At 43.0% G+C, this 12154-nt stretch overlaps 1 protein-coding gene across 1 annotated transcript in view; it reads right to left on the bottom strand.

The window, feature by feature from the left end:
• The window catches only part of ARL15 (ARF like GTPase 15), a 407251-nt gene extending 398633 nt beyond the window's left edge, over positions 1–8618 (bottom strand). The window contains exon 1 of the mRNA XM_060009498.1: positions 8504–8618. Within this exon, the coding sequence (XP_059865481.1) occupies positions 8504–8551 (48 nt within the window). The 5' untranslated portion in view covers positions 8552–8618. The remainder of the gene's footprint in view (positions 1–8503) is intronic.
• Between the last annotated feature and the right edge of the window lie 3536 nt (positions 8619–12154).

Below are 12154 nucleotides of genomic sequence, written 5' to 3'. Positions count from 1 at the left end.
ATGCAGGTACCTTTTGACCCTGCATAAAATCTACTAGAACATGATCATAAAAATACTCCACAGGATTAGAAACATTGCATGTAATAATCTCCCTTTTTGAGACGCACCATGTACATTTGCATAGTAAAGGCTGTACAATAAAGAAACTTGAACTTTGTTTGACCCAGTTTCCAAACTTCTTTGGCATTGAAACCTCTTTTTGAAACCATAGAACAATACACTATCACAAAAAATCCAAGAGTTTATATTGAATGTCCACTGCAGCATTATTTATAACAAAACATTAACAAAATAAAACAAAAATTTAAACAAACATAAAATATTCAATTAAAAGGTGATGTAGTTAAGAGAATTATGGTTTACGGGTATAATGCAGAAAATTAATGTTGCAGAAGAGAAACTGAAACATAAGTGTAAAAAGCAAGTCATAAAACTATATCTTCATTATAATTCAGGATTGAAAAAATATTAATCAGATCTCTGTGGGTTGCTTCGATTACAGATATACATTTTTTCCATTGTGCTTGGCTGTGTTTTCCAAATTTCCTCACTAAGCTTTTACTTTAATAATAAATATATTACCAAAATAATCTCATTTCTTACACAGGCAAGAATATGTATGTACATGTGTTAATATGATTACAAAATGACTGCTCTAAACTGTAAAACAAACTGAATCATAAAAGACAGATATTCACATAAAATTTCATTAAACAATTTATATGATTCATCGTGTGGTACTAAAAACAAGTAAACACACACACGCAAAATCATGCCTCAAAACCAACACCTATTCTTTTCTTTGAGCTTCTCACAAAATCCAAACAAGATCTCTACATATAAAACCAGAAATGGTAATATCCAAACTAGAACTATAAAACAAATATCTACAGACACATACAATAACATTTGTTAACCTTAAAAACATTAGAGAAATTAAACAGGTTTCAAGAAGATAAGGATGGTCTGCTACAACTCCTTTAAAATTAACACACACAGAACAATACTATATATTGTCTATGCATACATGCAAATATAATAAAAATGCAGAAACACACAATGAGAATGATACCCACTAGCTTTGGGATAGTTGTCACCACTGAGAAGGACAGAGGAAGAAAGCAGGGGAGAGCAGAAGGCTTTCGCCTTAAAGTTTCTTTCTTTTTTTTTTTAAAGAACACCAGAGTTTTGAAGTTAAAATGGCAAAATGCTAACAACTTCAATCAGGGAGGTAGGTACACAGAAATGTGTTTTCTTATTTTCTGTACTTTTTCTAAATACTTGCATTTATTAAAAATAAAACTTTGAAAGAACTGTATTTTGCTTTAGCTCCTGACTCCAGGTGCAGATTGATTAGGAACAGGTGTAGGCGTTCTGCGCCTCAATCAGTGGTCCTGGGATGGCTCCAGACTGTCATCTGCTTCCTCCAGGGAGGCCAGAGAAGCAGCTATCTTGTTGAAAAAAGAACCCCCAGGAATCCTTCTGGGGGAGACATGGCCCCAGTTGCTAGGATCTAAGTCCTCAACCCTGAGAGAGGCAATCCAGAAGTCAGAACAATTCCCAGCAACGCTAGGTACAAAGGAACCTGATAAATGAGATGGTCCTGCAAATCCAACTTTTAGGTCCTATTTAGTTACTCTTAAAATCATGTGCTTTTGGCTGTGAGTCAAAGAGCAGAATGCCAATGCCAATGCTTATGCACGGGGTGAAGGAGACAGTGGGTAAACAAGCGAAAGCAAAATCAGTGAGCAAACTCTCACCTTAAGGTACAAACACATGTACTTCCCCAGCTGAAGCGGGGCTGTCTGAGTTCCCAGGAGGACTTCTCCCAGGTGACAGCAGCAATCAAGCTACCTCTCAATTTCCAGCCCTGTGCCCGAAACATGGCCCCACTCACTCATCCTCTCAACAACTATTAATTATTGCTAGGTTGGCAGTACTGAACCATGCTTACATGCATGGGCTTGGAATCCACCAAGCTAGGCTCGTAGCCTTGCCCTGACACTCCACTGGTTACGTGATCCCGGCCATTACTCCACCTCACAAAGCCTTAAGCTCCCTCTTTTCTAAGTCAGTATGTCTTGCGCCTAAGTCAGCAGTATCTGGTTAACAGGACTGTTGGGAGGATTAAATTGGGTGATGCAAGTGAAACACTTTGCACAGTACTTGGTACATAGTTCCTTATTTACCGGGCTCCAGACTCAATTCTGGTGATAAAAGGATGATCAAGATAGTCAGGGACCCTGCACTGATACATGTTACAGATTCAGCGATGAAAACGTTCGCAAAGCGCCCAAAATTAAGAGTTTCAAGATGGTAACCACAGAGCATTAAGCCAAGCATGGGGGCCCTTCTAAGCCACACGCCCACGAAGCCAGCCCTGCCGGAAGTAAATGTGCTCAAACACTTTGCTGATACTCAGAAATGAGGGTCAACAAGAACTGGGCTTCTTAGATTCAACCACACCCCAGAAGCATTTAGGGAGATGCCTGGGCAGAGCACAGCATAACTGAGGGACTGCAGGCTCCAAAATAAAAGCCCATCATTAACTCAATTTGTGAGAAGTATCAGCATTTGTTAACTAAAATGCAGTTACCAGACATTCCCTAAACATCTTTTCTTCCTTCTAGTCTACCTCAAAAACAAACGCTTTGGAATTCATGTCATCAGGAGACTTTGCCCAGCTGAAATCCATAAGCAAAAGGCTACTTGGGGCCTAGTGTCTGCTGGGCACAGACCCACTTCCCATCAGCCCTTGGTTAAGGAGCAGAGCAGACTTCAAATAAACTGCCAAATAGATTCTGAGTCTCAGGGATTTCTGAGTCTTCAAGAGATGACTGGGGCTTGTGGCCCTGAAGGTGCCCTTGAAGTGACACTAGGGGGCAGAGTACCAGGGTGCCTGGAAACCCATTTGTGGTTACTTGATGAAACACTGGATGGTGAAGGCCACCTCAGTGCCCAGAGTCAGGACGTTACAGGGCGGGAGGCTCAGGACACAACACAGTTCTCTTTCTATCCGGCCTTCTTCTTAACAGTCATGTAGCGGAGCCAAGTCCTCGAGCGCGTGGGAACATCAGTCAGCCTGCTCCTGGCACCTGATTTCTTGACTCAAGAAGCAGCATGGTATTTACATGAAATACACTGTAAAAATTTCAACTGCATTCCAACAGCTTTAACACCAAGCTGGAAGGAATGCAGTGAAGAGGGAGGGCTCTGGGGCCACAATCCCAGCTTATTACTTGTTAGCTGTGTGAACTTGGTGAAATTACACAACCTCTCTGAGCCTTGGTTTAATGCATTACACGTGGAAAGCACTTACATTATCTGGCACCACAGCAAATGCTCAATAAATGTTAACTGATCTTACCCTCATAACTCCTATGCTTAATTCCCTCACCCCCCAGCATGCCTACAAGCACCTGGCTTAGGCGTCCTTCAGAATGCAAGCTCCCAGAGGGCAGGGGAATTGTTCTACAAGCCTGGAACAATAGAAGGTCGAGAACCAGAACTACTGTTTTATATCGCAGTTCCTGCTTCATCGTCTGGATATTTTTAAAACTTTTTTGATAAGAGAACTGTTTATTGTGCTCCCATTATTTTTATCTTATGATTTGTTAATAAAAGAACATCTACGGGGCTTCCATGGTGGCGCAGTGGTCGAGAGTCCGCCTGCCGATGCAGGGGACACGGGTTCGTGCCCCGGTTCGGGAAGATCCCACATCCCGCGGAACGGCTGGGCCCGTGAGCCATGGCCGCTGGGCCTGCGCGTCTGAAGCCTGTGCTCTGCAACGGGAGAGGCCATAGCAGTGAGAGGCCCACGTACCGCAAAAAAAAAAAAAAAAAAAAAAGAGGCTTATGTCATTATGTTACACATAGTCAGAACATACAAGTTATAATGATCACAGTCATTCATGGTCGAAAACAGCACACTTTTAAGACAACAGAACATCAGATGAAGTCACAACTGTGCCTTCACTCCTCGTTTTGAATGGGCTCACTTACAACTTAGTAGAGCCTGAGAGCTCTGTGTACATCAAGAGTTTCTGTTCTTGGTTGGTTGATTCCTTGGTTTGTATCCTGCAAATGGGGATGGATTTGTGCTGATCCACCCACCTTCTCTCACCTGATCTTCCCCATTGACACAAATTTTTATAATGGCAGGTATAGCCTGTGACCAAGAAACTAGACCACATTCATCAACCTATACTAGGAAGAAAACTAGAACCCTGGCCTTATTATATCCCAAACCCAATACAGACACGCAATGATCATTATCTGACAATTAGCATCCAAGACTAATGAAGCACTTTTAGTTGTCACATTTTCAGGCCTAGCTTTGCATTTTAGTTCACAGTGAAACAAAGAAAAACACATGAGAGAGAAACCTACCAGCAACCCAAGCAGCAGAGAGAAACCTACCAGCCAGCCAAGGAGCACATCAGAGGCAGCCTCCTCCCCCTGTGTCTACCCAACTGTCCTGCCACAGGTTCCTGTAGAGCCACCTGCCTGCCAGCCCTACAGCCAAGGGGATCCCAGTTGGGGGCTCATCAGCTCTGACTTTCAGGGTCATGCACAAAGCAGGGGTCCCATAAATATTTGTTAAATGGATTAAAGAAAATATCCGAAGGTGGCTTTTATTTTTATAGGTATTAAACAATCCTCAAGAGAGTCTTGTGACTTCCTGCTTGCTGATGACACTCTAAATCTTTCCATATCCTGAGACTAATTTAAAAGGTAGTCCAGGGACTTCCCTGGCGGTCCAGTGGTTAAGACGTCACCTTCCAAAGCAGGGGGTACGGGTTCGATCCCTGGGAGGGGAGCTAAGATCCCACGTGCCTTGGGGCCAAAAAACCAAAACATAAAACGGAAGCGATATTGTAACAAATTCAATAAAGACTTTAAAAATGGTCCACATCAAAAAAAAAACCTTAAACAAAATAAAATAAAAATTAAAAGGTAGCCCATTATTTACCACTGAACGGTAACAGTCATTCCACAGGAGGTGTAAGAATAATATCAGCAACTTAACCACATTATATTGACATTCTACATCTGAAAAGCAACGTGCTGTGTATAAATCACTTTCCTTCCATTGTCTCATGTAATCATCAACGGCACTACACAAAGCATGAGAAATTTTATTGCTGTTATTTTGATGGCAGAAGGGGGGGAAAGGTAAAATCCAGGCCAATGAACATGAATCGGTACACAAAGAATATTAAACCGAAAGGAATCCAGAAGTTGATCTTATCCAACTTTCCAGGAAAACATGGTAGACACGTTTTTCATTATAACTTGACTATTTTCTCCTACCATATTCAAAAAGCTCCACACGTTGTCTTACTAATTCTACCTGTAAGAAGAGAGACAGAAAGAAAGATGCTGGTACTGCCCTTTGAACAGCAGCAGAATCTTTACCTACAGACCTGACAGGTGTGCACATGGCCTTTAAAGCCCATCCTGAAATTGGGAAAAAGGTATGTGGCCTGCCAAGCAGATTCCCTCGTCAACCGGAAAACCAAGATTTTTTATATTAAATGGCCACCCAGCCTAAACAAATAATATCTTGATCATCTTAAAGTTAAGAGTAAAAGATACATTTTGCATTCCCCAGAGCAAAACACCTAATCCAAACAGATTTTATCTTGTCTTACTTTAGAAGCTGGAAAAGAAGAATTGTCCCTTCGGTCTCATATTCATTCAACTCAACAAATAAAGATTGGACACAGGGCGATACATATAATTATTTAGGATAAGCAAGTTACCATTATTTCCCTAAACTGAAATCAATGAAAACCCTATCCACCTTATTTGTCCCCTCTAATTGAGAGCACTTCTTTTAAGTTAAAAAATCAACAGCAGCCTCTAAGATCAGAGAGCTTCATCAATTGTCTTAATAACCACAATCTTAATGAAAGCTGTTAAAAACAGCACATCTACGTTTCTCTCATTTCTCTTCCTCTCCTCCAAATGAAAAAGGTTAAATGATGACATCCAGCCTAAAGAACAATGCATACACACACACAGCTCCCTCTTCCAGCTTCCAACAGCAACAATAAGAAAGTCAAACACCGATTAAAAAGAAAAAAAGAAAAGATGGCACACAAATTATTCCTGTCAAGTGATACACAGGGTACTTACTCTAGTCCACAAGCTCAACAAAAGCTGAAGAGTTAAACTCTCGGAATGAAAGGAGCATATTTTCTCTGGAAAGTAGGTAAAAGGACTTGGGAACTGATTTTTAAAATAAGATCCCAGACAGAGTCAATGAAATTGATTTTCATTTTTTAGAAACTGGTTTTTAATAAACACCATATAAACATTATGTACGAGCAAATGAATCCGTCTGAAAGGCAAGAAGAAAGGAATGGTGTGTGGAACATCATTTTCTCTGAGAGCTGATAAGCAAAACGTAAACACAGAAGACCACCTGAGGAGGGTTTCTTCTTTTAATGTTTAAGGATTTCCTTAAGTCTTTTCACAGCGGATATTTGGCACACTCATAAGAACGGACTTATTTCCTTTAAGAGTTTTTTTCTCACCGCCAGTGATGAGCCAAGTGATTTTTATGGGGCTGTTTCACTGCACTTGTGGATTTTTTAAAAAGCATAGATAAGGTGACAAAATAATGATTTTTCAAAAACAGGGTGTATGGGGGCATGGCAGGTACAACAAAAAGGCCATGTCGAACTTGGGGCCCATTGATTCTGACACAAAACTGTTAGGAAACTGACAAAGAAATAATCTGCTTTTAAGGTAATCTAGAGCCCCACAAACATTCCTCCACCCACCCTTAGACTCTCCATCAGTAAATTAACCTGAGTAATTAAACAGTCTTCCAATTTTTTTCCCCATGCAATTTGCAAATTTAAAACTCACCCAGTAAATAAAATAATAAAATACCAGAACAACTTGAGTTCCTTTTTAGAAACTACTTAAGAATCGAAAATTAGCTTTCAATAATATAGGTAAGGGCAGCCCCTTCCAATTAGGTAATTATCCTCAACTTTGGCTTTAATTCAGGCAGACTGCAAGACAAAGCCATGGTACTGTACTTGATAAGACAAGCTACAAAATAATCAGTTATTTAATTCAGAAAATAATCTTTAAGAAACATCCAACAACTCTCTTAACCTACATGGCACTTTGTATTTTAAAGAACCTCCTAATCAGATAACCCCCTTCACAGGCTCCCGTTATGGGCAGATAATGTCCCTTTATCACAAAGACAGAGGAAGTTACTGACATCAACAAATGAACCAAACAGAATTTGAACTCAGAATTTTTGACTCCCCTCGATTCACAAGGTCATGCATTAACTGCAGTAACCACCCCTCCCCACAAGACCACCAAACCAGGAACCTTCAGGGGAAATAAGCCCAAATACAAAATAACATTACAAAACCAGTCCTCGTCCAGCGTTTCTTGACTAGGAAAGCATTCACAGTCTTTCTTAGTACAGAATTAAGTGTAATTCCTAGAAGGCACTGGCAAATCTCTGCCAAGCCAATCTGCAGAGAGAAACCAACTGCCTGTGTTCAGCAAGACGAAGGGACGGTCAATGTTTTTTAACCATCTACTTCAACTCTGCATTGCAATAGCGGTTCCAGCTAACAAGGTAAACCTGGTCATTGTTTAGGATCGAACACAGCCAGGGTCAATGAGGATCCCCGTGAACACAAACATGCAGCTGTGGGGAAATAATTTCTGGAACAATACATGGTTCTTGCATAATTACACACACACACACACAAAACAAGTGCTTTTTAAAGTAATGTTCAGTCCCAGCATTGTGCTGACACTTTTCCCACCTAAACTTCTCAGCGTAAGCCTGGCCTAAAAAAGCACAGGTGGGATCCAGTTCGTGCACAGGGTAAAAGCGGCGTGCATCCAAGGCAGGAACGGTGAGGCAATGCCTGCCCCTACCCAGCCCCTTCTACCCAGGCTGCGATGTAGATTAGTCCCGTCTACTTTATGGTAATGTGCTTTTAAAACCTCGCGGCGACCGAGGTCATAGCTTTAGAGATCTAATAACAACCAAATGACCGGACCTGCCGGGCACTTAGTAAGCCATTCTGGTTATGGCTCTTTAATTGTACCTGGAGTTCTGCTAAAGGGAGAGGGGGAAACTCCTGCTTCGCGGGAAAGAAAAGTCCTCTGCGGGAGCGCAGAAGGAAGCAAGGAACCCGAACGCGGGCGGGGACGCCCAGCCGCCGCGGCCCCATCTCTCCGGGAGCGCCCGCGCGCCCCTCGCCCCACAGCACATCTGACCCGGGCCGCACCTTTACCTGTCAGCTCCACCACCCCCTCGGAGCTGCGGCCCCGCCGTCTCAGCTGCCGCCCCTCCGAGTCCCGGCACAGCTCTAGAGCTTGCTGCGGGAGAAAGAACCCCAAAGGCATCCCATCCCAAAGAAAGAAAGCAAAAAGGCTCTTCCTCCAGGCGGAGGGACGTCGGGCACGTCGGGGTCCGAGAGGCGACACGACACCCCTGCCCCGCACCTACCAGATAATCCATGTACAGAAACGCCTCAGTTATCCGGAGATCAGACATCCGGCAGCCTAGAGCATCCGGAACGGCTCCGAACCCGGAAAAAAAAAAGCAGCGTCTCCGGCTGCGAGCGAACAGCCCCTGAAAAAGCCAGCAACAACGAAAATAGCCGAGAGCAGCCGAGGAGCCGAAGATTACACAAGGGGCGCGGCGATTGGCCGGATGGGCGGGCAGAAGGAAAAGAGAGCGCTCATTGGCTGTAGCGCCTATAAAAGGCAGGCCGCTGCGGGTGGCTGGGGAGAAACGCGGGAGCTGTTGGGCTGCGGATTCCTGTCAGGAGGGCTGAGGGGGCGGGGGCTAGGGCGGCGCGGGCGGAAGAGCGCGAGGGGAAAAGCGGAAAATCAGCTGGTGCTGTTGCCGCCCGAATTCTGTGTGCCTCCGTGGTCTCCAAGTTGGGTAAATCGGAACCGAGCTGTGCAGCAGTGCGAGAGAGCCTTAGTGTTTCCTCCCATCACCCAGTAGGAAGCTCGCACTGAAACGTGGGAGGCGTAGTAGCCACAGATACTTGATGCCGTTCTCCGGAGCGATTTCCTGAAGGCCCTGTAGGGCAGGGATGGTTGGAATGTGTAAGAGGGTACTCTGAACAAGCAAGCATGTGACTCGGGGGTGGCCCCTCCCCTCCTTCAGGATGTGAAGCAAAGGCGGACAGCTCCAGCCTGATGTCCCTGGGGGTATACAGAAGCCAGGCGGGTCAGAGGTAACCCAGGAGAGTCCCTTTTAACAAGACGCTAGATTGCCCCAGAAGAAGCCACTCTCCACCGATGTGAAAGGGAAAAAAAAGTTGAGGGACCCTGCATAAGTCGGTTGTAGACTTGAGACTCTCAGGAAGCATCAGCTGGTCAGTTCTTTGTGTGCTTTGTGTCCTACACTGTGCACAAATCTATTGCCCCTGAAGAAAATGAGCCATACAGTAAGCGATCTGAAAAGACCCGAGTAATACTGTTTGTGACCCGATGTCATCATAAAAATTAAAGGTATCTATAAGCAGGTGCACTTGAGATGTGTATTTCCTGGTAAATAATGTGGAAATTAGCGTTGGGGTTTCAATATTGCATTTGGCTGAGAGCGAAAAAGCCTGGATCGGACAAGAATCAGGATAAGATCACCCAAGCCTCTAGTTTTTGAAGATTTAGGCTATGAACAACTAGCAATGCCAGACACACCTGTCTTATCAGGCTCAGGTGACTGAAGTGTGCTTGCCCACCCCTCAGCGTTTGAGGAGGATGAGGGATTGCTCTCACCGGTGTTAATAATTAAGGCTTCCATACAATAACCTTTCAAGAGTCAAACTTCATCAACTATCTTTCTGAAGAGGCTGCCTGCCTGTATAAATGTTGTTTTAGGGGTTGAATTTTTATTTTCCCCCAATTTAGCACCTTCCTCTTTTGTATCTTCAGGAACAAATTTCCATAAAATAAGCCTACCTGGGGCTGCCGAAACAGTTCTGTGAGACAACAATGGAATTCACCCTAGATTTGCAGATAACCCAGAAGGAAGGGTAGCCCTTTAGAGGGGGCTCCAGATTGGTGAGCCACATGATTTGGGGGAACTCATCTCTCTGAACCTGTTACCTCAGCAGCAAAATGAGAATAATTATAGCCAGGAAGTCTTTTGAAGGAATTAAAAGCCTATAAGTATACACACACTTAGTAGAGAGCTTGATTTTGTTAATCAATTTACAGACAAGTGTGTGTGTAAATAAATTATACTTCTGAAGAAATTACAGTGAGTTTTTACCTATGCAGGAGCTAACTAGACTCAGTAGCATCAAGCCATTAGACCCTACTTTAATTGGTATTGACATGATGTTTGGTTTAGGTTAGAACACACGTAGGTTTGGAAGAGATTTTTGACCTGGATTCTGGAGGTGATGATCTACCACAAACCTACAGCACAATTGGTTGAAACTAATTGCGGAAGTTAAAGGCCTCTCAAAGCTGCTAGCAAAAGTAATTCAAATAGACAAGGAAGTGTTTGATTTTTTTCCTTTCTCTCTATGAATTAGCATATCACAAATAAGATAAAGGGTTTGAGTTAGCAAAGAGACACCTTTTGGTCCACTGTCTTACTGATAAGTGATGTCTTGACTACTGTCAAGTGAGGCTCTTGAAAGGCCTGTGAGTTTCTATGCAAGGGAAGATGACCATTCAGGAGCAGTTGGCTTCTGCCTTTCTTTAAAAGCTAAACTTAGGGCTTCCCTGGTGGTGCAGTGGTTGAGAGTCCGCCTGCCGATGCAGGGGACACGGGTTCATGCCCCCGTCCGGGAAGATCCCACATGCAGCGGAGCGGCTGGGCCCGTGAGCCATGGCCGCTGAGCCTGCGTGTCCGGAGCCTGTGCTACGCAACGGGAGAGGCCGCAACAGTGAGAGGCCTGCGTACCGCAAAAAAAAAAAAAAAAAAAAGCTAACCTCAGTAAAGAAAAAGAATCCTCAACAGAAGGTCATCAGGATAAACATAGTTCATGCTACCTCTTAAGAATGAGTAAGCAGCGAAATGAACTTTTCAAGGAAAAGTTCCAAAGGCTACACCGTAGTTCTCACCCTGTTCCACACCATTTGCATATTCATTCTAACTGGCACCAAGGAAAACTTTGTGTTCAGTGTGATGTATTAAAAGAATCTTGTCTTTTGGAAAAGGATCCTTGAAAAAACCCGAAGCTTCAGAACTCCATGTGGAGCACATTTTCTCAATTGTTGTTAATCTTCTGGGGAGTTAATGTGTGCACCCTTGTGCAGAAGAAAGAGGCTAATTTATGTTGGTATGAACAGATAATACACTGCCTACTACATGAAGCTGTGGTCTTATGTGATAGTTGGTAGCAGTAATCACCCCAATGCATGCTTTGAAAAAAAGTTTGGAGAGGTTAGAATGAATTCACTCAACCTACCCCACTGTGTGCCAAGTAACAGGCTGCAGTGTTGAATAAGGATCTCCTTAAGGTAGTACTGCCTTTGCTCTCAGTAGAAAGGACCCTCTTCCAGATGCCTAAAAAAACATGTATAAACTCACGAGGTAGTTACATTACTACACAGGTTCTGAAGAAAGAGGCCATCACTGCTGCTTGTCAAGCGCAAGGAGCAATTCTTTTGACAGTCTGTACTCCACAGTTCCATAAATATGGCTAGCTAGCCACAGTTCAAGGAAATTTTTGTTAAAGTGTTACTTGTAGGAAACAAAAACAAATGCATTTTTGCAACTTGGTCTCCCAAATTCTACCATCCAGAAAGACCAATATATCAGTGGCTATTCCCATCTACTTTTTTTTGTTCATTTCTATGATATATAATAACTTACAGAAGAATACTGTCTTTACTAGTTTTATCAGGCACACTCACTTCATATATTAAATTCACCATATCATGAAACTCTATAAATGTTTAATGGCTATATAAGACTATTGTATAAATGTACTATGTTGACAAATCCTCTTAGATATTACTGCTATAAACATTGCAGGGAATGTTTGCTTATAAACTCACTCACATCTCTTTATCCTAGACGTAATTTCTTGCAATGGAATGACTGGTACAAAGAGTATATGAGCATTTTTAATACTCATTTTTGTACTACCTTCTGGTCTTCTTTCCCCTACCCCAACTCCAAAGT

This window comes from Delphinus delphis, chromosome 3, assembly GCF_949987515.2.
Source record: "Delphinus delphis chromosome 3, mDelDel1.2, whole genome shotgun sequence".
Lineage (NCBI taxonomy): Eukaryota > Metazoa > Chordata > Mammalia > Artiodactyla > Delphinidae > Delphinus > Delphinus delphis.
This window is presented reverse-complemented; position numbering and strand designations above follow the sequence as displayed.